The following is a 25,914-nucleotide window of genomic DNA, read 5'->3' on the forward strand; positions in this document are numbered from 1 at the left end:
ACAGTAGTGTATAGTGTTGTCACAATAAAAAAAAAAATCTGCTGTAGTCAATACAATGACAAATTTCTTGATACCAAAATTGACAGGAAAAATCTAATATGCTAATGGAAAACTTTCAAATGAATACCTTCTATCAGGCAGGAAATACATTTTGACATATGGGTTTCTGGGTCGTCCATCCGATCTGGGCGGCAGGTCTATAGCCTGCAATACGTTCACTATCAGCTGATGGCCAACCTTATCATACCACATTTTAACCTGCAAGACAAATACATACAAAACTAATAAGCAAAAACTCTAAGCACAACATGGTGAATTGCCCTTGTTTTCTTCAGTATGTACTGACCGACAGCTGTCCAGGCAGTAGCTGAGGGGCATCTCTAAGACCACTTGGGCTCGATGGGGACAGGACAGATATAGAGGGTCTTTCCATCTTCTGTGATTCAAAAGAACTTGAACCTGCTGCAGAGGGACAAGTAAAAAACAAGTGTTGATAACATTTGAATAGTGTTTGTATATAATCTTCCATTTATTTGATCAGATTCTTGATTCATTTGACTCAGTACGTACTAGATTCTAATGGAGGATGTGATGTTTCTGGTATTCGTGGTATATCACTAAAAGAAAGAGATCACATATCCATACATTAGTTGTCAGCATTAAAACAATGCATACTACTGTTTAAAAGTTTGGGAATTTATTTGAAACATTAATCATTTGTAGCATTATAAATGTCCTTAGTGTCACTTTCGATCAATTTAATGCATCCTTGCTACTGTAAATATAAAAGTATTCGTTTCTTTCAAAAATAAAATCTTACTGACCCTAAACTGTGGCATTTATTTTAAAGCAATATAGTACAAACATGCATTGAGCTTTGTTAGTTTCAAATGATAAAACAAGATAAACTGCTCAAAACTTGACAAGTTCATTTTCAGAAAAGCTCTAGCATCTTTTGTTTAGCAGACATTTTTAAGTGACATGAGTGTCCAAATACTCTGTATACAGTGACATCTGGTTTCTAGTCAAACATCATCAGCCAGAGGTTATGTACAGAGGACAGAAGGGAGGTGTGTACATCACAAGTTCATTCTTAGGCCTTTAAAAAAAGCTGACAGAAGCAAATGAGTAGAGAATTCGGAGACGAGCTCCTAAAAGCACCTCTTAGACTTTGTTTTACTTGCTACTTGCACTAGATTTATACACCCATTGCAAGAGTTTGGAGAGAAATCAATGAATACATCTTTTTAAAGAGGTAGGAGGACAGAGCAGAGGAGAATATAATGGTTCACAGTGAAAACTAAACACAATACAGACTATTAAAACACTCCTGTTTAGTGATTTGACTTTGTCCAGACTAGAATGAATTCTAAAAAACGCTTTTTGTGTTTTGCCGTTATTTACCTAACAGTCAGATACCCAGCAAGGCATGTGATGGATGACTTACCCAATTGGCCTTGATACTACTAATTCAACTTTTGGTTCTGTTTGAGAATTCAAGATGATATTGTAAACTTCTTTCTTGGTTAATCCTGGTAATGATTTACCATTCCACTGAAGCACTTCATCACCTACAAACAGCCAAAATGCGTGTTGTCACATTAATTTCCTGTATACATCTGAGGACATCCACAGTTACATTCTTAAAATAGATTTTACTGAATAAACGCGCTCATTGAGAAGAAATTCAGAAAATTTCTGACCATCAGAACAATTTAAGCTTGTAATATAACAATTTTTTGAGATGCAGACAATATGCAAATAATATACTGACGTCTAAAGACACTTCTGTCTTTTGCTGTCTATGTTTATTCACCTACAACAATAATAGAATGTCTTTGAAGCATCTTCATTTGGGGGCTTTTCTTTGCAAATACTGATATATGCCAGTGATTCTCAACCTTTTTGACTCAAAAGCCCCGTGGTAAACATAACAATATTCAAAGGACCTCTTCAAATCTTTTTAAAATTAGGCTTCCTCAAAAGGGGGTGAACAGAAATATGAATGGATCTTGATTTTTAGTTGTTTTAAATTATTGTAAATCTTATTTTAAGTAATCTTGAGGACCTCTTAGAAGTTTTCAGAGTTTTGAGAACCACTGATATATCCATTTATGTGTGATTCATATGCTTAAAGGTGCTCTAAGCGTTCCTGGGTGGAGTAACTTCCTGTTGACGTTCGAAGTGTTGTCAAACAAAACAGAGGCTAGCTAGACCCTCCCTCCTCCTCCTCCTCCCCCTCCCCTCCGTGCTTCCTGAAACAGTCATGAACGCGCATTTAAAATCATTCTTGTCGGTTATTGGCTGGAGCATGTTTATTATGTTTCGTGGTCCAGGCTGGACCAGTTTGTTTTTATTGCCATTTTCGGAGCTTGTGGCGACTACAGAGACTGTGTTTTTTTACAGTGTGTTCAGGGGACAGGCAGCTAGCGGATAGTGAGGAGATGTTTGCTGTATGTGACAAAAAATGTTTTGGCCTAAAAACGCGTGACATCGCTTAGAGCACCTTTAATATTTTAATCAGTGTATGATGTAGTTTATTTGAATGCATTGTTTAATCACATTACAGCTCTAGTTTTTTAAGCTTCAAACTGAGAGAAGAGCTGGACTCACCGGCCCGTAGATGACCCACCACATCAGCTAGACTTCCTTTCTTGACTTTGGTGATAAAGGCCCCAAGTCTCCCAGTTTCAGTAATCTTCCCCCCGACCACCTGTACCAATACAAATCAATTAAAGATGGGTAAAGTCTACAGAGAATTCATCAACGCCACAACATGTATTGAGGATATCCTGTATTTTGAGTATTTTTGTTTTTTCTTTTTCGTACATGGTTCATGACATGATGTAGTTGTTGACTTCATTACAGTGAGGAGAGGAACACTTGAGTTTATACAGTATGTTTAGCTCTCCTCTCACCTTTAGCCCCAGCAGAGCCCCAGCCTCTTTTGGCATGGCTGTTCGCTTGCTCAAAGTGATTCGGCCAATTAAATGATCACCTTCCTTGGAGGGCTGCCATGTAACCGGATGCTAAAGAGAACAAGGAGGAGATTAATCCCATCAGAGAAAGTACCATCCCATTATATCTAACCCTTACCTCACCTTCACACTCAGTCGCATTCACACACACAGACAGACACAACTAGGGTTATTATAGTGAACTAAAACTAAATAAACATTGTCTAAAATATCATTTCACATTTTTATTTAATTTAACTTGATATATATACAGTACAGTCCAAAAGTTTGGAACCACTAAGATTTTTTATGTTTTTAAAAGAAGTTTCGTCTGCTCACCAAGGCTACATTTATTTAATTAAAAATACAGTAAAAAACAGTAATATTGTGAAATATTATTACAATTTAAAATAACTGTGTACTATTTAAATATATTTGACAAAGTAATTTATTCCTGTGATGTAAAGCTGAATTTTCAGCATCGTTACTCCAGTCTTCAGTGTCACATGATCCTTCAGAAATCATTCTAATATGCTGATCTGCTGCTCAATAAACATTTATGATTATTTTCAATGTTGAAAACAGTTGTGTACTTTTTTTTTCAGGATTCCTTGATGAATAGAAAGTTCAAAAGAACAGCATTTATCTGAAATACAAAGCTTCTGTAGCATTATACAGTAAGAATTTTTATTTTTATTTTTTTGAAAAGAAATTAAAGAAATGAATACTTTTATTCAGCAAGGATGCATTAAATCAATCAAAAGTGGCAGTAAAGACATTTATAATGTTACAAAAGATTAGATTTCAGATAAACACTGTTCTTTTGAACTTTCTATTCATCAAATAATCCTGAAAAAAAATTGTGTACACAAATATTTTGTACAATTGTACACATTAAATGTTTCTTGAGCAGCAGATCAGCATATTAGAATGATTTCTGAAGGATCATGTGACACTGAAGACTGGAGTAATGATGCTGAAAATTCAGCTTTGCATCACAGGAATAAATTACTTTGTGAAATATATTCAAATAGAAAACAGTTATTTTAAATTGTAATAATATTTCACAATATTACTGTTTTTACTGTATTTTTAATTAAATAAATGTAGCCTTGGTGAGCAGACGAAACTTCTTTTAAAAACATTAAAAATCTTAGTGGTTCCAAACTTTTGGACTGTACTGTATATATATATATATATATATATATATATATATATATATATATATATATATATATATATATATACACATAAAAAAAAATAATTATTAATAAAAACTATAATAGAATCTGGACAACTTATGAGTGTTCTCAGTCCCTTTAAAGTTAACATAAAATACAAAATTGAACTTATTTACTTTTTTAATGCACCTTCCTGATTTTATTGTAAATGATTGTGAAAGAAAATGTTAATCTAAATGTTAATTCAGAACATTATTATTATTATTTTATTTTTTTATTTTATTATTATTTTTTTTTGCTTATATCACTTAAGACCGCACAGGCTAAATCATTTTAACCAATAACTAAATATCTATTTAGTGATTGTCTTAGCAAACTTGCATTCAGTTTTGCTCAATTCTGGTATGTTACATTTACATTACATGCATTTCCTAGGAATCGAGCCCATAATCTTGCCATTGCTATCACAATGCTTTAATTTTTGAGCTACAGTAACGTATGTAGCAAATGTAACAAAAAAACATCCAATTAATTTGTCATTTTTCTTCTTAATAAATAACACATTCTGGAGGTAAAATAGTCTGTGAACATAAATTCATGTTGACTTTAAATATACTGATTATATCACAAGGTGGGAAAAAACGTACATGCCATGCGGTGGGGTCCAGTGGACAGCACTCCCAGTCCCCTAAAACACACAAAAGTTCATCGAGTTTATAAAACATGTTGACTATGTGAGCTGCCACCTTACACTAGCCAGAGTCCATCTCTAAACCCGCTCTGTTTACGCTTATTGAATATTTGAGCCCCAGTGGGGCACTTGCAGCCAAGATCTCACACCAAAATATGTTTTTCTTTGACCCACTAGCAGAGAAAGACTGAGAACTGGGATTAAAGTGGCCGCTGTGTTCATGAATATGTGTTTAAGAGCTGCATTTAGTCCCCAGACAGAGGAAGCAAAGATGACATGCAAAGCTGAATACACACTGCAACACGGACACACGCAAACAGACAGGCACCAAGGGACAGTCTCAGCGCTTTCCGTGATGTTGGCCTTCTATTTACTGTTGGCATGCTATATGGATGAGTGCCATGTGCATACGGGTTTCTGGGCTGTTTTCCGGTTAATTTTTTTAGCACCTGGGGTGTCTTGAACATGACGCACAGAGAGGGTGAGGAGTGCTGAAATTTTCTTCCAAAAAACAAAAATAGATTGTACAAACTTGTAATTACTTTTAGTCAGCTGTTCAAATGTTTACCCCCTGTTTCACAGACAAGGCTTAAGCCTAGTCCCAGACTTAAATGCATGTTTGAGCTGTTTTAACTGAAAGCAACTTGCATCTTAAAATATGTCAATGCCATTGTTTTGTCTCAAGATGCACACCAGTAATGTTTTTTTTTTTTCTAAGACACGTTTATAAAAGCTACTTAAATGTCCTAATTAAACTAAGGCATAATCCTGGCTTAATCTAAACCATGTCTGTGAAACCAGGCCATAATGTTTTTAAATGTTTCAAATATTTAAAAATGTACTTTTAAGTAAAATAAAAATGTAATGCACACCTGGTTGGCTAATTGCTTTTATATGTGGTATTTGCTAAGGGAAGCATCACTTTTATTATTGCTCATACTTGATCACAATTGAACATCAAAGTTTAATTGAGTATTAAACTTTGGCACATAACTAAACTCAATGGACATGATTGATACTTCCACTCATGTGGTTAATTTAGAGGTATGCTATTGCTTTTCTTAGAAATATTACTGAGATTTTCACCATGCGAAAGATGAAACTGACAAAAAACTATTCATTTTATAAGTAGCTTCAGCTGAAGTATCTGATAAAAAAAAGGTTAAGGGGTTCGAAATAAAATAAAAAAAAACCTTGAGACCTGGATAGATTACTTACAAGTATGTCAGGGAATCTTCATAGGTTACTTTTTTAAGAAAGGCTGCTTCTTCACTGTCTAACCCAGTTCTGAGCAGGGTTGTCCTATAAAAGTTACTCTAAATAAAAATGTTAAACTCTGGAAAGCAGCAAAATTGAACTTTCACTCCTGAAAGTTACAAAAAAAAAAAAAAATCACATTTTCAGCACAAAACAATGAACAACATACAAAAGCAACATGTACAGTATAAATCATAATCAATTGCCACAGATCTGCATGCCGTAATATTAAGTAGCTGTCTCAGGGTATAAATGTTTAATACACTGCTTGTTGTATGGTGGATTGGTCCCCTGTGTGGGCTTTTATCTAAGCCTTGTACTGAAGTGTCTCCACTTCTCATTACTTCTCATTCACATGACCTACTTAGCAAATAAATATTTAATAAGTAAATACTTCCGCATTGAAACATACAGTATGCATTGTGTAACAATTATGTCACTCTAAAAAATAAATAGCGATAGATTAGTGTTTCCTCAACTATAGGCACTTATGATGTATTTAATATGTCTAACAATGCCCAACAGTAGAAAAACATACATCACAGAAAAATATTTTGTTCTAAAAATCATGTACACAGTGTCATTTCCACCACATCTCAAATTATGTATTGTGTTTAATAGCATTATGTGATGATAATGACAGCGATGGAAAAAAAAAAAAAATTGGGGATTAAATTGGCCACCTGCTTTACCTTCATCATTTGATAGTTAGCATTTATGTGGCCAAAATACACACATAAATAATATTGGCACAATTTTTGCATAATTAGACAAAATTGTGGCTTGATTGGATCTATATTAAACACAATTAATATTTTTATATATTAAGACCGAAAGTCTACTATAGGCCTGGCACAAGTGTAAAAGATAAAATAGATTATAGAAGAAAATAGATGAAATGCATATGAAAAGTACAAAAATCAAATGATGAAGGAATCTCTCCAAGGAAAATTTAATAAAAATTAACCTCTGGTAAAAGTGCCCACAATTGAATAATCACCCAGTTTTGTACAACTGAAAAATACATTTTAAAGTTGAAATTATAAATCCATTCTTTGGCCTTTAACAACCAATATATCAGATTTACATAAAGTTCAACATAACAAAAGTACAACTTGAATTGTTCTATACCTATTCTTACGGAAAAAAGAGTCAATTCCCTTACCTGTTGTTTTTGTGAGGTTGTTGAAACTGATGAAATGTTGTTCCACTGATAAGAGCAAACTTATGTTCTGCTCAGCCTCCTCTCAATCTCCTGTTCTCCTATTTTTAGTCTCTCATTCCTTCTTCCATAGTCTGTCTTTCCTATTCACCCCACAATGTTTACATTTCACCCCTGGCTTGTGTTAATACACTGACCTTTTAAGTCTGTGTTCAGTCAGTTTGCCAGACTAACAACACAGTGCCATGTGAATAAGCGTCAACCTTTACATATACACTGTAAATATACTGTAAAATGCTGTTTTTGAAACTTGGATATGCAATTTATTAGTACATAAATGAGGTTTTCAACAGTTTACATGAACCCCGATATAAAGAAATAAAATAAAGAAATAAAAATGAACTGTTATATTTTCTAATACACTACCATTCCAAAGCTCGGGGTTAGTAATACTTTATTTCATTAAATTACTACTTTAATTCAGCAAGCATGAATTAAATTTTTCAATCAAAGTGACAGTAAAGACAATTCTAATAATTACAATGTTTAGAAAGATATCCATTTCAAATAAATGCTGCTCTTTTGAACTTTCTATTCAATTCTAAAAATCACAGTTTCCAGAAAACTATTAAGCAGCACAACTGTTTTCAACAATGATAATAATAAGAAATAATTCTTAAGCAACAAATCAGAACATTAGAATGATTTCTGAGGGATTTTAAAAATCTTACCAACCCCAAGCTTTTGAATAGTACTGTGTATAAAGGCAGGAACACACCAAGTCGACACCGACGAACTAGTGGCGACGAAAGCAGACTGTGGGGTTGGCTCACGTCGGCAGCATCTGTGTCCAAAGTTGGCCTGATACACCAAACCGATGCTCGACAGCTGACGGCTAAGTAGCACGTCCGTTCTTCGCCTGCGTAAGATGAAATGCCTTTCCGAACCAGCAGGTGGCAGTAGCTGAACAACCAATCAGAATGATCAGATGGCCCGATGGACCGACAAGCTCCGACACGACATGTTGAATCGGCCGGAAAAAAAACTACAAGGACCAACTTCAGCCGACGGTGCGGAACACACTGACAAAACTTAGTCGGCCGACGAACAAAAACTGCCCGAAGGCTGACCGTCGGCTTGGTGTGTTCCTGCCTTAATAATATACATAGATAATAATGGTTGAAAACCCTGTTGTTAGCACACAAAGGAAATAAAGAGCCTTGCAGCATTCAGGAGAAGTTATACAACCACTCGATAATCATTGCTAATCCATTTGTTTGCATTTGTGCGCATTGCAAAAACTACCAAATTCATAAATCAGATCAAATGTTATAATTTATGTTGATGCTGGTTTCCTTTCCTGAATTATGGAGGATTGTGTTTATGCAAACACATGATAAAATAAATAAAATTATACAAAAGCAGTTATCTATCTGACCCACCTCTCTCGCTGACGCTCTCGATCTCCACATCTTCACAGCTGGTGTACTCCGGTGTCGAACCGGCCTCTTCCTCCGAGCTGCTGACGGACATCTGTCTCTTGTTGCCGCCCCGTTTGCTCTTGTACGGACGGGGCGGGGGCGGTCGTAGAGACTCCGATTGGTCAGAGCTGAGCGAATCGTTGCGCAGCATACTCTCTGCTTTTTGTCGTTTCGATTTGCGCAGTAGTGCAGCCGAGCCAGGGTCCAGGTGGCTTGGCTGCAACTTCCTGTCCCATTCCTGAGGCTCTCTAAGTTCAGGGGGGCCTGCGGGCATGGCAGGACCCACCCTGAACCCCGGAGCTGGCGGCTGTGGGGTGTGGTTCGTTTTAGCGGGAGGACCCTGCACAGCCGGTGCACCCTGCAAACCTGTACCCCCCGCGGTCCTCTCTGGCACGTAGGCCTGCTGCTGCCCCTCCAGCGAGGTCTGCCGCCCATCTGCCCATCTCCGTGCACCTCTGTTGTCCTGCACCATCTCTCCTGCTTCCCTCACCTTAGGCTGCATTCGTCCATCAGGCTCCGCCGGCCGGAGTTTGGCCGGATGATGTGGAGCATTTGGGTCAGTCCTGCACTGTTCCCTGGGTGGTTTCTGCTCTCCCTCAGTCCTTCTAGTCTCAGGACTGTCGTGCTCCTGAGAGCGAGTCTTCATCAGTCTTCGACTTTCTCTCCGATTTTCTCCAGAATCTCGCTCTTCGGAACCCTGGGACTGGATTTTAGATAGCCCTCGCCGCCTCTCTCCTCTTGGCCCTGGCTTGCCATTCTGATCAGAGGCTGCTGGTTGCTTTTTTCTAGAGGTCAAATAATCACACAGCATCAGAGATTCAGACAGTGACACACCTTTTGTTAAGCAGGCACAATATGATAAGTGTCAAGTAGTATGTTTGTCCACATTGAAAAGAACTAGATGCTGTTTTAATGAGACCATGGTTGAAGGCATAACAGTGCAATGCTTCAAAAATAGAAACCAAATGAGTGGTACAATGTCCTGATGCTGCTTGCTTGTCATAAAAAGACCAGCCTAAGCTGTTCTGCAGGTCTGAGCTTGTTTAATCTAGTCTCCAAGCTTTGCCAAGCTGGTCTTCAACTGGTCTAATTGGGGTCCCAGTCTGGTCAAGCTGGTGTTTAGCTGGTTAAGTTTGGCAGCCAGTTGGCCTTCCAACCTAACCAGTTAAAAAGTGCCCAAAATTCTACTGAAATCAGCCAACAGATACGCCAATAGAAACCAACCAAGACAAGAAAACCCATTTTGGAAATGAAACAATCAGTCAAGTTAACATTATTTAGTAAATGGATTTCCATTCTAATCAAAAATTATATAACAAATACGATAAATGTAACCATTTAAAAGAAAAAGGATGTTTTGTTATAGCTTTCGTAGCAAGGGTGCCGCCATCTTGCGGTACTACAACCTGCGACGTCACTGGGTTGGTTGTCTTGTCTGAGTTAAACAGATACAGCGATAGAGAGACAGTTAAAGACAGACAATGGAGGACAGATAGTGAAAGATAAAGACAGAGACAGTGAAAGATGGAAACTGGAAAGCCACAAGGCATCAGAAGACAAAAGGGAGGCCACTATTGCATTGCTCCTGGATGTAATAATGAGTTTTACAGTGTTAAAGCAAAGGAAAAAACTCAGTACTAAGAACACTATTGCTTCGCTTCACGATACACATTCAAACACAAGCTCCACTGCCTCAAGATTTCCATACTTGGCTATACAATATGTTGCCAAAATGACTGTCAGAAATTAAAATAAACCACAACCATTATAAACACCGGTTTGTCATTCCACAACATACAGAGATCAAAGCTGATGCAAACCTCAAAATAAATATTTCTCACTGTGAGTCCACGTTTACCAATCAGGACTCGTTCACTGGATAATCTCCAAGCGTTATCCATAATCTCATCATCTTCCTTGCCTTCACCTGGATCCTTCAGGTGAGGTTTTTAACCAACTTTTCCTTCACCGTTGAAGCCCTGAATTATTTTTGTTTGCATATTTTTTACCAGCCCGGAATTTCCTTGCAAATAGAACTGGATCCCTCAATTGATCAACTACTTAATGACAGATTTGATGAGTTTATCTATTAGTAATGATTACATCAACTAAGCAGAAAAATCAAAGACCAGAATCGACACCATAACAATCTTCATTAATCCAATGGATCCAACCAACCCCGTGATGTCACAGGTTGTAGTACTGCAAGATGGCGGCGCCCTTGCTACAAAAGCTAACAATTTTTTTTCATTTAAATGGTCACATTTATCATATAATTTTTGATTAGAGTGGAAACCAATTTTCTAAATAATGTTAACCTAACTGACTGCTTAATTTCCACTTATTTTCTTCAGCATGGAAGACTCAGATTTAAATAATATACCTTTTAACACTTTTTAATCAGTCAGCTTATATGTGTAAAAACTGTATATAATGTCAGTAAAATAATATACAGGTAAATACAACAATGTATTGCAACTGCAAAAAAATCAACCATTTGTAATTATTAAAGTCAGCATGAAAAAAGAAGTTAATCTTGTAATATAATAAATAACCCGAATTCCCGACGTTTTTTTAAATTTGAATAAAAAGAAAACTAAAAGACTTTCAATTCACATGAGCCAATATTTCATTCACAATAGAACACAGATAACATGACAAATGTTTAAAGGGAGAAATGTTATGCTTTTATCCACTAAATGAGCTCATTTCAAATTTGATGCCTGCTACAGGTCTCAAAAAAGTTGGCACGGGGGCAACAAATGGCTGAAAAAGCAAGAAATTTTGAAAAGATTCAGCTGGGAGAACATCTAGCAAATAATTAACTTATTTGATATCAGGTCTGTAACATGATTAACTATAAAAGGGATGTCTTAGAGAGGCAGAGTCTCTCAGAAGTAAAGATGGGCAGAGGCTCTCCAATCTGTGAAAGAGTGCGTAAAAAAATTGTGGAATACTTTAAAAAGAATGTTTCTCAACGTCATATTGCAAAGGCTTTGCAAATCTCATCATCTACAGTGCATAACATCATCAAAAGATTCAGTGAAACTGGAGAAATCTCTGTGCATAAGGGACAAGGGCGAAGAACTTTATTGGATGCCTGTGGTCTTCAGGCCTTCAGACAACACTGCATCACTCATTGGCATGATTGTCTCAAAGACATTACTAAATGGGCCCATGAATACTTCCAGAAACCACTGTCGGTAAACACAATCCGCCATGCCATCTGCAGATGCCAACTAAAGCTTGCGAAAAGGAAGCCATATGTGAACATGGTCCAGAAGCACCGTCGTGTCCTGTGGGCCAAGGCTCATTTAAAATGGACTGTTTCAAAGTGGAAAAGTGTTCTATGGTCAGACGAGTCCAAATTTGACATTCTTGTTGGAAATCACAGACGGCATGTCCTCCAGGTTAAAGAGGAAGGAGACCTTCCAGCTTGTTATCAGCATTCAGTTCAAAAGCCAGCATCTCTGATGGTATGGGGGTGCATATGTGCATATCGTATGGGCAGCCTGCATGTTTTGGAAGGCACTATGAACGCTGAAAGGTATATAAAAGTTATAGAGCAACATATGCTCCCCTCCAGACGATGTCTATTTCAGGGAAGGCCTTGTGTATTTCAGCAGGACAATGCAAAACCACATACAGCTATTACAACAGCATGGCTTCTTTGTAGAAAAGTCCAGGTGCTGAATTGGCCTGCCTGCAGTCCTGATCTTTCACCTATAGAGAACATTTGGCGCATCATTAAACGAAAAAACCTCAAAGACGACCACAAGCTCGTCAGCAGCTGGAAACCTATATCAGGCAAGAATGGGACCAAATTCCTACTCCAGAAACTCATAACCTCGATGCCCAGACATCTTCAAACTGTTTTGAAAACAAGAGGAGATGCTACACCATGGTAAACATGCCCCCGTCCCAACTATTTTGAAACCTGTAGCAGGCATCAAATTTGAAATGAGTTCATTTTGTACATAAAATTGTTAAATTTCTCTGTTTAAACATTTGTTATGTTATCTATGTTCTATTGTGAATAAAATATTGGCTCATGTGATTTGAAAGTCTTTTAGTTTTCATTTTATTCAAATTTAAAAAACGTCCCAACTTTTCTGGAATTCGGGTTGTATATAAAATAAACTTTTTCCCCTTATTGTGATGTATATTCAAGTGAAACGGCTTTTCAAATGAGAAAAAAAAATGTAGGACAGGACTTGATTTTGTCCATCAGGAATTGCTTGGCACATTGTTGTGTGCTATTGCTGTGAAAAGAGGTTGAAATGTACCTATCTTGTGGAGGCTCACTGCGTGAGCGCGATGACGGCGTGTCAGCTGACCCTGTAGAGGAGCCTTTTCTGGGGTCGGTTGGGGCAGGTGGCTGGGTGTCATGGGCAGTAGAAACGGAGGAGTTAAGAGGGTTCTGAGACCTAGAGCGCAACTTCTTCTCTCCAACGGGGTCTCCACACATGGCTGGTTCACTCACAGCTGACCCCAGCTCTCCAGGCTTGGGCCCATGGCTGGGAAACCATTCCCCTGATTTAGTGAGTATATCCTGTTGCCTTCGGCACTGGTTACATACCCACATTACCTGGGGTAGAAGAAATATCATATTTCAAACTCATGTCAGTGTTGCTGTGTAAGGGTGGTCGGCAACAAATTAATCAACCTACAAAGGGCTTATTTATTTATTTATTTATTTAATCTGGGATATAAGAAAGTGTTTTGACATGGAAAAAATTGCACACTTCGCCTGTGTGTAAAATTCAATACTAGAGGGAAAAAAGATATACGAAATGAAGATGGCATATTCATGAAGTTCATGATTCTGGGTCAATGACATCAGTTGTGTCCATGATAAAGAAAAAGACAAATCCTTAAAAAAAAATCATGTTGGCCCCTTTATGGTTTCTAAAAAAACAACATGTGGTGTAAAATGTAATATTACGCTTTCCATGCACCTTGAATGTTACCATTATTTCCCAAAAATATACCTTTTAAAGAATAAGTCATAAATAATAATATTTATTATAATGATAATTAATAATAATATATTATTATTATTATTATTATTATTAATCATTTATTTAAAAAAAAAAAAATTTATAAACATGCATTTTAAACTGCATTAAACATTTTTGTTGACATTTTACAATAAGGTCCCAGTAGATAACATTAGTTAATGCATTAACTAATATTAACTGACAATAAGCAATACATTTGTTACAGTATTTACTAATCTTTGTTAACATGGTTAATACAAATATAATTTCCCATTGTTAATTCATGTAAGCTCAGGTCCTTTAAATAATATGAACAGATACCATTTTTAATGTTAATAATGTATTAGTAAATGTTGAAATGAACATTAACTAAGATTAATGAATGCTTTAAAAGTCTGTTTAATTTTTAGCTCGTAGTTTTTAACTAATGTAGTTAACTAATGTTAACAAATGGAAACCTTTTTTTTTTTTAAATAAACTAATAGATAGGACAAAAAAGTTAATATATAAATTACTGTACACATGCACACACATGCATGTTCACAAGTTCACATAAAACATGTCTTCACTGACACAGGGTCTTCAAAGCTACAGATGAAAGTCTGTATGTTGCCAAGGTTGTCAGTTAAACTGTTCTCCATCATGCACTGACCAAAAATAAAAGCTGAGGCGTTAAAAAAGAGCTAATCTGGCAGAGACACTGAAACCCTGCGATACGTGACTCAGGTCTGACAGACAAAACGGCAGCCCGCTATAAGGGATAATGTAGGCAGGAGGAGGTGTGAACTGAAAAAAATGAGACAGAGAGGAAACTGTTAAGCTAGCAGGGATAAATGTAAAGACAAACAATACAAGGTAGTAATGTTAGCTGACAGAAGGTGGGTGCTGTTGAAACAAGAGGTTGAAACTTGAAATCGCGAGGACCGTGGGATGTAATCACATGCCCACAGAGCAAAGGCATTGACCGTGGTCACTGTGGGAAGATTCACAGGAACTGTGGGGAAAAGCATGGAGGGTCGGGCCGCGCTACACGCAAACATTAGCAGCGCTATCCATCACCCTCCTCCACACACACAGAAAGCCTGCCTGCTGATTCCTTTAGCAGGAGGATCAGGAGCGAGGAACACAAAAGATCTTGGCACATTCCAAATTTTTTCTCCTTTTTTCCACTTCCCTCCTCCAGATTGCTTTTGATTAAAAGCTTGGGAGGTTGAACGAGAGAGTAAGCGAGGGAGAGAGAGAGACATGCATCAACACGTCTATATTTATCCAGGCAGCCGCCCAGCACCATTGGGGATATGTTAAAAAATTCCCCAGCTCACTGCATAACTTTACTCAGTGAAGACTACCATTGATCCTGCGAATGCAAGGCCAAACAAGTGATCTTACACAGCAAACACACACACACACACACACACACACAGACGCAAACATATACAACGCGTAAGCTTACGCACACACGCAGCCTTCTGCTGTTGATGTCCTTGCCAGACAAACACGCTCTGTGGTTATAGTCGGAAAACGAAATGTTCAAATGTGCCACCTGCTACCAGAACTCCTGTCCTAGTTTCCGTTTCTTTTTCTTTCTTCTTTTACTTTCTGTCACTCAACTAACTTATTTAATAAATCTAAACTCAAAATCAAAATTTACATGTTTTGGCTACACTGGAACCATAAACTAAACAAATCAACACTATTTTTTCTAAAACTTTTAATACCATACAGGGCTCCAACATTTGAGAGCAGTAGCACCAAGTTCTTCAGATGGTGGTGCCAGAACCTGATTTGGTAGTTTTTAATGATAAAGTTAATTTAATCATAAAATTACTATTAATAAGTACAGTTACTAACAATATTATGTTTGTTTATTATAAATTTTACAGTAAAGCACTGAGCGTGAATTGAAATGCAGATAAAATTAACAACAGTAACAGTTTTATGGGCAAAAATTAAATATTCCACTCTTATTAAATGTACCATTGTTCTTATATAGTATCATACTGAACTGACAGGCAGCTTCAGTGTTTATAAAAGCAGACAACATCTTCACATGACAAGACGGGGGGAATAAAACCCTCATCCCATGTGATTCACACACTCAATCATCTTTATCGAGACCTATCATCACTCTGTATCAGTGTCAGACATTAACCAAAGGGCAATATTTGTCCCCAGGAAGTGATTTTCCAGTCCATTTTACCTTCACAAGAGTATGTTTTCCCCCCACCCACAAAAAGTGTGTCACCCATGAAAACCACATACTTCAATCAATTAAGTAAAATAACAATTATAGTTGTTACCTACTGTATAAAATCGAAACAATTTATTTTTTCCCTCATTGAAACACATATTCGAAAACAAATTTCTAAACAGTGTTAATTTAATATTATTTATATACTAGTAAAGTATTTATTAATTTTTTGAATTAGCTTTTATTTTTATATTTTCTGCTTTCATTTTCATTTTAGTTTAAGTTTGGTTAATTTTGTTATGACATTTTCTTTTTTTCAAAATATTTCTATAGCTTTGATTTATTTTTATTTCCATTTTAGTCACTTACTTATTTCAGTTAGCTGCCAATGCAACATCCATACTTAAAGTTTAAGTTAAATTTTTCATCTAATATTTTATTTCAGCTTTATTTTAATTACAGAAAACCGTTTTATAATAGTTTTACCTAACAATGTCAATGCTGCCTCTAAAACAGCAAATACAAATATCTGAGAATGCAAGTACAGTCTGCAGAATCACTAAATAACATTTTTTACCCCACATCTGCACTATAAGGGGGATTTTTATCTCTGTTTTTAGCAATTTTGACCCGGAGCCCCTGTTAATTTCTGACTCTACTCTACACCTGGCTAATTATACACAATTTTAATTTGAAAACAAACAAACAAAAAACGCACACGCATGACATAATATAGGCATGGTGAGAGGGGTGTTGATAAAGAGATGGCATGGTGTGTACAGGGCAGAGAGGGGCAAGAGGGGCAGCACTCTTACAATGAAAAAGCATTATGCTGTGATTGAACAGTGCTGGCTGAGCTCCAAACTAATCTAAAGTAAATCAGCAGCAGAATCCCCAGCTGTCAGGCACAGACCTCGACCCTCCCCACACGGATTACAACACTCAAATACCAGCCGCCTCTCCTCCAACAACCCACAACACTGTACAGAGTGTGAGAGAGAGACACTTGCTCTCAGATCACAGATCGCTATAGACACCAAGACAGGAGGAGGAAGCCGTTTTAATCAAGACAAACTGGTTTCAGATGATTTGTTTGTGTATACAGACAGTAAAAGTGTAATACTGGATTAATAACGCACAGCTTTACAATATTACAGAATGTGTTAATTCAGCAATTGCTTTATAATTCAACAAACTGAGTTCTCCCAAGAAATTTTCCTTGCAAGAACTGTAAAAGCACAAGACAGTTGTGACAGCCAAAAGATGATTTAGGATCTGTGCTGCAAGCAATATGTTGGTAGGTTCAATCCCTGGGAGGGGTGACCCTTTAAAATTGAAGTTAGATATTAAATGGGTCACAAGGAATACATTTTTTCTGGTTCTTTTGAGATTAAAGACTATAGGGTTATCAAAAGTACTGGTATTTCGCTACCAAGTCGATATTTAAATTTTAAAAACGTAACAGTACCAGTCTTTCTGCAGTACCTGTAGTATTGAGTCAATGATTTACCCGCTGATAGGCGCTGCTTTCAAACGCTCCCGTATGTATTTGTAAGCACACTCTGTGAAGAGCATCAAAGGTTTCTATTTATGTGTTTTTGTAGCATTGAGAATTATAGCCAATCACAGACATGTCTGAAGAGAGTGTGAATGCAATGGCCAATAGAGGTGTTTAAGTTAGTCAGAATCTGCTCAATACACCATAGTTTGCTCAGTGTGAGCTCTGCATGCTTGTAATTCATTTTGTTATAACCAACAAAGTATAAATACTATGTAAATAAGAGATTCATTATGCAGTATAGACAGATTTTTTTTCAGCGTTGTGCGAGCCGACCAATACTGAGCCGGCGATAAGACATTGTTGAATAAAGTTGGTATTTTTGTTTTGTTTTTGAGCACAAAAAGTATTCTCATCGCTTCATAACATTAAAAGGTTAGTTTACCCAAAAATGAAAATTATGTCATTAATGACTCACCCCCATGCCGTTCCAAATCCGTAAGACCTCTGTTCATCTTCGGAACACAGTTTAAGATATTTTAGATTTAGTCCGAGAGCTTTCTGTCCCTCCATTGAAAGTGTATGTACGGTATACTGTCCATGTCCAGAAAGGTAATAAAAACATCATCAAAGTAGTCCATGTGACATCAGTGGGTTAGTTAGAAGTTTTTTTGAAGCATCGAAAATACATTTTGGTCCAAAAATAACAAAAACTACGACTTTATTCAGCATTGTATTCTCTTCCGGAATCCTTTCCATTGAATTGATTCCATTGAATTGATTCCATTGAATCCTTTCATCTGTCGGCGTTGGTACTTTTACGTCATTGTTTTTGGCGATTAGGACATCCGCGACATGCACACTTGCGCACCATTTAAAAAAAAAATAGCAATACCAAAATACAAACAATGTAGAATAGCTTGAATACAGCGTGTGTCTCCCTCAGACTGTAAACGAAGCTCGGGCGTACCGGATAACACGTCACCAGCGTCTTACGTCAGCGGTGTCACTGCGGAGTCATGAACCCGGATTGACAACAGACCCGGAAGAGAAGACAATGCTGAATAAAGTCGTAGTTTTTGTTATTTTTGGACCAAAATGTATTTTCGATGCTTCAAAAACTTCTAACTAACCCACTGATGTCACATGGACTACTTTGATGATGTTTTTATTACCTTTCTGGACATGGACAGTCTACCGTACATACATTTTCAATGGAGGGACAGAAAGCTCTCGGACTAAATCTAAAATATCTTAAACTGTGTTCCGAAGATGAATGGAGGTCTTACGGGTTTGGAATGACATGAGGGTGAGTCATTAATGACATCATTTTAATTTTTGGGTGAACTAACCCTTTAAGGTTGAACCACTGCAGTCACGTCAACTATTTTAACAATGTCTTTAGAACCTTTCTAGACCTTGAAAGTGGTGGTTAAATTGCTGTCTATGGAAGAATCAGATACCATTTAGATTTCATCAAAAATATCTTAATTTGTGTTCCGAAGATGAACGAAGGTCTTACGGGTGTGGAACAACATGAGGGTGAGTACTTAATGACAGAATTCTCAGTTTTGGGTGAACTAACCCTTTAACGACGTCACGCAGGTGGTGGAATAATAACTTCTTTTAATGAATCTGTTTGAGATTGAAGACTTTACAAAAATGTCAGAGACATTCTTCATTTTCTTTAGTGGATTGTCCACAAAAAAAATGAACTTCTATCTGCATGTATGTGTGGGCATGTGTTATCCAATACAAGCGTGTCCTGGATTACACTAAAGCACTCGTCCCTCTCCACCCTTTCAATGCAAGATGAAGAGAATGTAATAGACAGTGTTTTTTTTGTTTGTTTGTGTAAAACCGAACTCTGTCCATGCTTTTGTGATGCAAGAAAAATTAGTCTCAGTCTCAGCTCTTGTAGAAGTATACATGTTTACATATGCATGAACCATACTTGAATGTGCAGGCAAAAGATGTTTGTTGTGAATGGATGCAGAACCTCTTGTTAAAAGGAGATTACCAAACGCGCTTATGCTGAAATTGACTAATCGATTGATCATCGACATATGAATATCTCCAGTGGCTCTTCTCCATGCAGTACCACAATGTGCCCATCACAGCTCACTGAAACAAACTCCTGAACTCCAGGCTCTCAAAAGCTCTGATACATTCCTCTCAGTCGAAAATCCGATGCAACACTTGTTTGTATGGTTTCTCTGTCTAAACCACAAACCACTGAGCACACTAAACAGCATGTTCACATCTGGTAGGTCACAAAAAAAGTCTGTTGCAGGTCTGTTCTGTTGGACTCCAGGTAAAAACGGAGCAAAAAAGATATTTTTATATATAAAAAAGATAATAAAAATGCATCGCTTTGCTTCAGAGGGCCTTTATTAACCCACTGGAGTTGTATGGATTACTTTTTTTTAATGGATGGATGCATTATTTTTGACTTCATAACATGGCCCCCCATTCATAACCATTATAAACCTTCAATAAACAATCTCTGATTGTGTTCATCTGAAAGAGGATAGTCATATACACCTAGGATGGCTCGAGGGTGAGTAAATTGTGGGATAATTTTCATTTTTTGGTGAACTATCCCTTTAACATCAAAGGTCGTTAATAGAGATAAAATGAAATGTAAAAATCAATTTAACAGCACTGTTTTTCTTCTGTATAATAAACAATTTTGGTACTGTGTTGGGAACCAACTGAAAAGATTTACTTTAACAGATTACTTTAAGATTTTACTTTAGGTCTGAATTTCCTTTAGATCATGTAAATGCTTAATAACTGCTGAGCATCTTAACAATTTCCCACCGAGCCGTCATCTCACTCTGACTGGCTGTGTTTGACTAGCAGCTGAAGGCCTGTCATTCATCACCAGACTCCGCCTCTTCCTCCATCTTGTTAATATCATTTCATTTCCATCAATCTGCGAGATGCGGACAAGCAGGGTCATCAGTTGGTGTCAGGTCCACACAAACGGGGTGAATAAATGGAGTGCTTGAGTTTTTTGAGTGGAGGAAAAGGGAGAACACAGTTCACGCTTCCACCTCCGACAGCTTGATGAATTGGGGCGGCAACAGGCAGAGCTAGACCCATAATTCAGCATGTTATAAATCCCGGATAAGGATGAAAGACTGCCACAAAAGACATTACTGTCCATTCCATCTAATGAGCCAGTACATCAGCGCCTGGAGACGCTCACCCACCGGTCCTCTCGCAAAACGCTTCTTCACCCATCCCTCGTACAAAGACCATTCTGATTGTTAAATACCGGATCAATAGAGTAAATAATCTATTTCATCTCCCTGCTGATGTTACAAAACCAACTTTCACTCTTTCGTCACCAAGACATACATCTCGCGCTTGACAAGCCATCTGCCGATCGATGCAGTCATAAGTTTAGCTCTACTTCCTCTCCAAACATCGGATCTTCTCTGAATTAAGCAGATTGATGAGGTCTATGAATACAACGCCTCCCATGGTACCACCAGCCATTTGTGCATGTGTGCATTTCATTGTCACATTACTTGTCCCCGTAGACCTCAAACCCAGATCCCCACTAGCTGGATCTGTGTCTCGTATTTTCACTACATAAAGTCCTGCTGGAGGTCTGACAAAAGGCCTTTACAAAAGACAGTCATTCTCACCAGGGTTATTGTAGTTAACTAAAACTATTAAAAAAATTGTCAGTTGCCAAGACAACATTTCTTATTTAATTTAGTTTAGCTTATAAATAAAATAAATAAAAATAAAAAATTAATAAAAAACTTTAACACACATATACATACACTATGGAAAAAAATGATTTTTCACTATCATTTACTAAATGATCTGCATTTTCATGGGTTTAAATTAATTTTTTTGTCATAATAGACTATAAAAGCAAACTTTGTGCATCAAAACCACACCTCAACTGGTAAAAATGTAACATTTAATGAAAATGTAAGAATTTTTGCAGTAAAATATCCAAAAAACCACTAGGCCAGTGTTATATATTTTGTTCAGTTGAGTACTTACAATCTCCCAAATGTTTTCAACTACTTGTAAATCATGAGAAAATCGCGATTTTAACCAGGGATACGGGATGTGTCCGGGAGTGGCCTGTCAATGGTGTCATGGCCTTTTCCACTGATTCCGCGTTCAAACTTGCCATCATCAAGCTACACCTCTGAATAGGCCTACACGTTTTGAATAGGCGACCTCTAGCGGCGAAAAAAACTACATATTGTAGCTTTAACATGTAATTTATTTAAGCCACCAAATAATACTATAAGTATAATGAATTTTGCAAAAATCATTTGAATGTCTCCAGCATAATTATCCAAAAATCAAACACAGATCACCCTTACACATCACGTCCGTCAAAAATTTAGGCTGGCTGTCGAATAGAATCTTAGAACTAAAAATTTTACAGAACTAATAACAGACTCATGGGCTTAAATCACTTCACTGAATACTTGTTGGCTAAGAAATAAATAATTATTACCTTACGATCCATCTGTTTTCAAATCTACATCATTTGAATATCACAATGACATCTATATCTGTCAAAATATAATGTGCACAATACACAGTATTATTTACGAGAGGTCCAGCAAGTATACGCATTTTCTGGAAATCCAACACTACTGGATGTTTTGACTGTCATCGCTTTCTGAGAAGAGGCTGAACAGCGGCTTGAGCAGCTTCAATGTTGTCTGTTAGAGTTGATAACGTGCATAATACATAATGCACGTGAGAATAAATTTGTTCTTTACTCACTGAAATTTAATCGGAATGATAAGAAAAGTGAGTGAAAGACGCCAATCCAAATGAAAAACTTTGCAGAGTTAGTGAACATCGTTCAACATTTGTTGGTTTTGAAGCGTAGTATTTTTTCACAAGCTACGCATGCTGATTCTGACATCCCTGATTTGAATATTTTCAATAATTTTCTGTTCTGAATGATCTTTTTTTCATAATTTTGGCAATACATGAACTGTTAAATGAGTCATCTTTAGATGAGTCCCTGTAGTCGTCTAATTTGACTCTCAATATATTATAATATATTATAAACTTGACAGTTTGAATACCATCTTCTCAATTGTTTAACAGATTAAGGCAGTTATCAAATTTGATAAAATGTTTTTAAATTATGCAATAAAAGATGGTACATTTACGATTTGTTACATTTATTTACCTCTTAGCAGATTTTGACTAATTAAACTGCTATGTAAAAAATCTACACTGCCTTATATTTTTAAGTACAATCAATCAGCTTGGCTATATAATTCATTTAAAACTTAAAATATATTAAACATTTAAAGTAACGTAAAAACATATGTTGTCATGATTTTTTGATCATATAATTTTTTTACAGTGTACCAAAAAATGACAAAACTCCTAAATCTTTAACTAAAATTAAAATGAAAACTAAAAAAAAAACAGATTCAAAATATAAAAATAAAAAAACTATAATAGAATCTCAGTGATATACTAAAAAAACACTGGTCCTCACAGAAAGACATGGGCCAAATGTCCCTGTCAATGAAGCATCCACAAACCAGATGCAAAGGAAGAGCAGAAAGATCAATACTAATCATTTCATGGTGTCGCTTTGAGGAGGTGGGCAGTGAAATGACACATTGCTGGTGTTTTCCAGTAGCACTGAAGTTCTGGTGTTAAAAAACAACAACGTCAAAGCCCAGCCCGGCTGACCATAGTCTAAAATGGATCCTTGGAAAAAAGAAAGAATGAGAGAACAAGAGACAGAGAGGCGAGTGTACCGCCTAGGGAAAAGAATCTGACTTCAAAAACAGCAGCACTCAGAAAGAAACGCTTGGCTAAAGAAGAAAACACAGATATTACCAAGAGGCCTGATAATCATTGGGATAATGAGCTCTGGATTGAATTTACAGGGATCTCTTTGCAGCACTGAAGTATATGGCACTGTTCTGATTAACAAATGCAGTTCCATGGGAGAAGGCACAGTGCATGGACAATTTAGTATAGCAGGACAAGCATTCTTTTAACACATTCTCAGGCCCTGAGACCACAAATAAAGGGTGCTAGTTTGCTTGTGAAATGTAACAAAATGCATGTGCTTAATAGGTGTATTGTGGGTGATTAACAAACAATTATTGTATACATAGGTTAGACATGTCCATATTTAAAGGAAGCTTCTGCATGTGGTAATTGTCAGACAATTTTAGCCATGTAGATTTCACTACATATCAGGCGAATTCAAGTATGACGTTTTACTCCATATGACACCTATAAAATATGTAGGTCTATATGACAAAAAATATATAATTAAATAATTAATATACACTAGCGTTTTTGATCAGTACAATTTTTAATGTTTTTGAAAGCTCACCAAGGCTGAATTTATGTGATCAAAAATAAAGTAAAAAAAATTAATTGTGAAATATTACTGCAATTTAAAAAGCAATTTTCTTACGTTTTTTAAAAAATTCCTGTGCTTCAGAAATTTAAAAGAATTCAGAATTCTAATATGCTGATTTGGTGCTTTTGAATCTTTTGTAACATTATAAATGTCTTTACATTACTTTTACATTACTTTTGATCAATTTAATGTGTCCTTGCTGAATAAAAGTATTAATTTCTTGCAAAAAATCTTACTGACCCCAAACTTTAAATAATCAAAAATTATTTTAATCAAATCATTAAATACAGAAATATTGTATATTCTATATATTCTGTATAAACTGTATATTCTATCTCCTAACCCTAAACCTACCCATCACAGAAAACTTACATTTTCAAAAACCATCACTGATTTGTAAGCTGTTTTCCTCATGGGGACCAAAAAATGTCCCCACAAGGACAAGGATTTTAGATATTGCCATCTTTGTGGGGGACATTTTTCTCCATAACGTAGGGTATACCTGAACCACACACACACTGGTTTTCATGTTTTATGGGGACTTCCCATAGACAAAAATAATTTTTCTATCCCTATACTAACCCTACCCCTAAACCTACCCATCATAGAAAACTTTCTGCATTTTTACATTTTCAAAACACTTAATTTAGTATGATTTATAAGCTGTTTTCCTCATGGGGACCAAAAAATGTCCCCTTAAGGTCAAAATTTACAGATATTACTATCCTATTACTATCCATAACGTAAACACACACACACACACACACACACACACACACACACACACACACACACACACACACACACACACAAATATCTTACCAGTATCTTGCCAAAAGAAATTAAATTATCCCCCCACATTATGTAGTACATCCACATTTGACCTGTTCTCATAGTCTCCATCTTGCCACAATGACACCACCCATGCTGTTTCTAAAATGACTTTCAGGTTTGATAAATTGATTGCTAATTAATCTATTTGCAATGACATCACCCTGTATTTTGGGTGTGTACTGATGTGTCACCCAAATAACATAATAATTAAAGGAAACCCATAAAATCTGACAAAACGCATCTAAAAACACAATCCCCATGAGAATACGAAAGCAGATTAGCTCTAACATTTTTTGTACAATATCAAGTTTGCACATGCTTAAATACACATCAATCTTTTGCAAATCTGGGTGTTATGCAGGTAGCATATATGAAGAGAAGCCATGACGAAGTTCTCACATCAAGTTCACATCACCAAAGGCTAACAAACACAACAGTGCAATAAATGAACACAGTAAAACTCAAAAGAACACAGAAGATGCATCGAGGAGCTTGTATGTGAATAAGGGGAGTGAGGGAAAGACAAGATCAGTGTTCATACTGCACAGTGACATAAAGAGAATAGAAAATGCTAACCACTTTGTCCTCCTTCTTCTCCAGCATCAGAGGGGCATCACAGTGAGAGAGAAACAGGATGGACGGTGGGGGAAAAGAACAAGAGAGAAAAAGTATGACATGACGATCAGATATGAAAACAAGAAACCATTTAGATGCATAGAGGAATAATAAGCAAATAATAGATCTACATTGGCATCAGCAGCATCAAATGTGTCAAAATACCACGTGTATTGTCCAGCTACAAAACAAAAATGTCTTGGAATGTTTTGCATTAAATATTTTGGATTTATTCACTTTTGTCTTACTAATATTTAAGGAGAGATCATGCAAGTGTGGACTTTATGGTGGTGCAAATTTGCAGGTATGTTGCCACCCACAGGGCAAACCTTGGAGTTGCAGCTTTTTGCACTGATATTTACTCGTAAGTTTTCCCATAAATAATTCCCAGTGGGAATACAGGTAGTTCATGGGTCACTGGAAACAAGAACATGACATTCTGCTAAGTAGGTCCTATTGCTTCAGAGCCACCATACTAAGAAAAATCACAGACACTGAAATGCTACTACTGTATAACTATAGCCTAGTACACCTGTACACTGATAAACAAATGCATAATAAAGGCAGGTGCACACACTATATAATTTTTTTCATTCCTTTACAGAATTTGTAGATTGCTCATTGTTCAGAGTGAACAAAACATTGTTGTG

General features: G+C 36.6%; 1 protein-coding gene across 24 annotated transcripts in view; it reads right to left on the minus strand.

Annotated features, from left to right (window-relative positions):
- LOC125276953 (regulating synaptic membrane exocytosis protein 1-like) overlaps positions 1–25,914 on the minus strand; it is an 80,143-nt gene that overhangs the window by 27,649 nt on the left and 26,580 nt on the right. For 22 of the 24 annotated variants that reach the window (XM_048204988.1, XM_048204987.1, XM_048204986.1 and 19 more), the window contains exons 4-13: positions 25,226–25,240; positions 13,016–13,317; positions 8,691–9,514; positions 4,786–4,826; positions 2,919–3,029; positions 2,614–2,713; positions 1,448–1,571; positions 571–617; positions 347–462; positions 128–258 (exon numbers count right to left, since the gene is read on the minus strand). In XM_048204988.1, the coding sequence (XP_048060945.1) occupies positions 128–258; positions 347–462; positions 571–617; positions 1,448–1,571; positions 2,614–2,713; positions 2,919–3,029; positions 4,786–4,826; positions 8,691–9,514; positions 13,016–13,317; positions 25,226–25,240 (1,811 nt within the window). Of the gene's footprint in view, positions 1–127; positions 259–346; positions 463–570; positions 618–1,447; positions 1,572–2,613; positions 2,714–2,918; positions 3,030–4,785; positions 4,827–7,251; positions 7,409–8,690; positions 9,515–13,015; positions 13,318–25,225; positions 25,241–25,914 lie in introns of those variants that run through there. The other 2 variants (XM_048204989.1, XM_048205010.1) reach the window with 2 other exon arrangements.

The sequence above is a fragment of the Megalobrama amblycephala genome, linkage group LG10 (genome assembly GCF_018812025.1).
Source record: "Megalobrama amblycephala isolate DHTTF-2021 linkage group LG10, ASM1881202v1, whole genome shotgun sequence".
Taxonomy (NCBI): Eukaryota; Metazoa; Chordata; class Actinopteri; order Cypriniformes; family Xenocyprididae; genus Megalobrama; species Megalobrama amblycephala.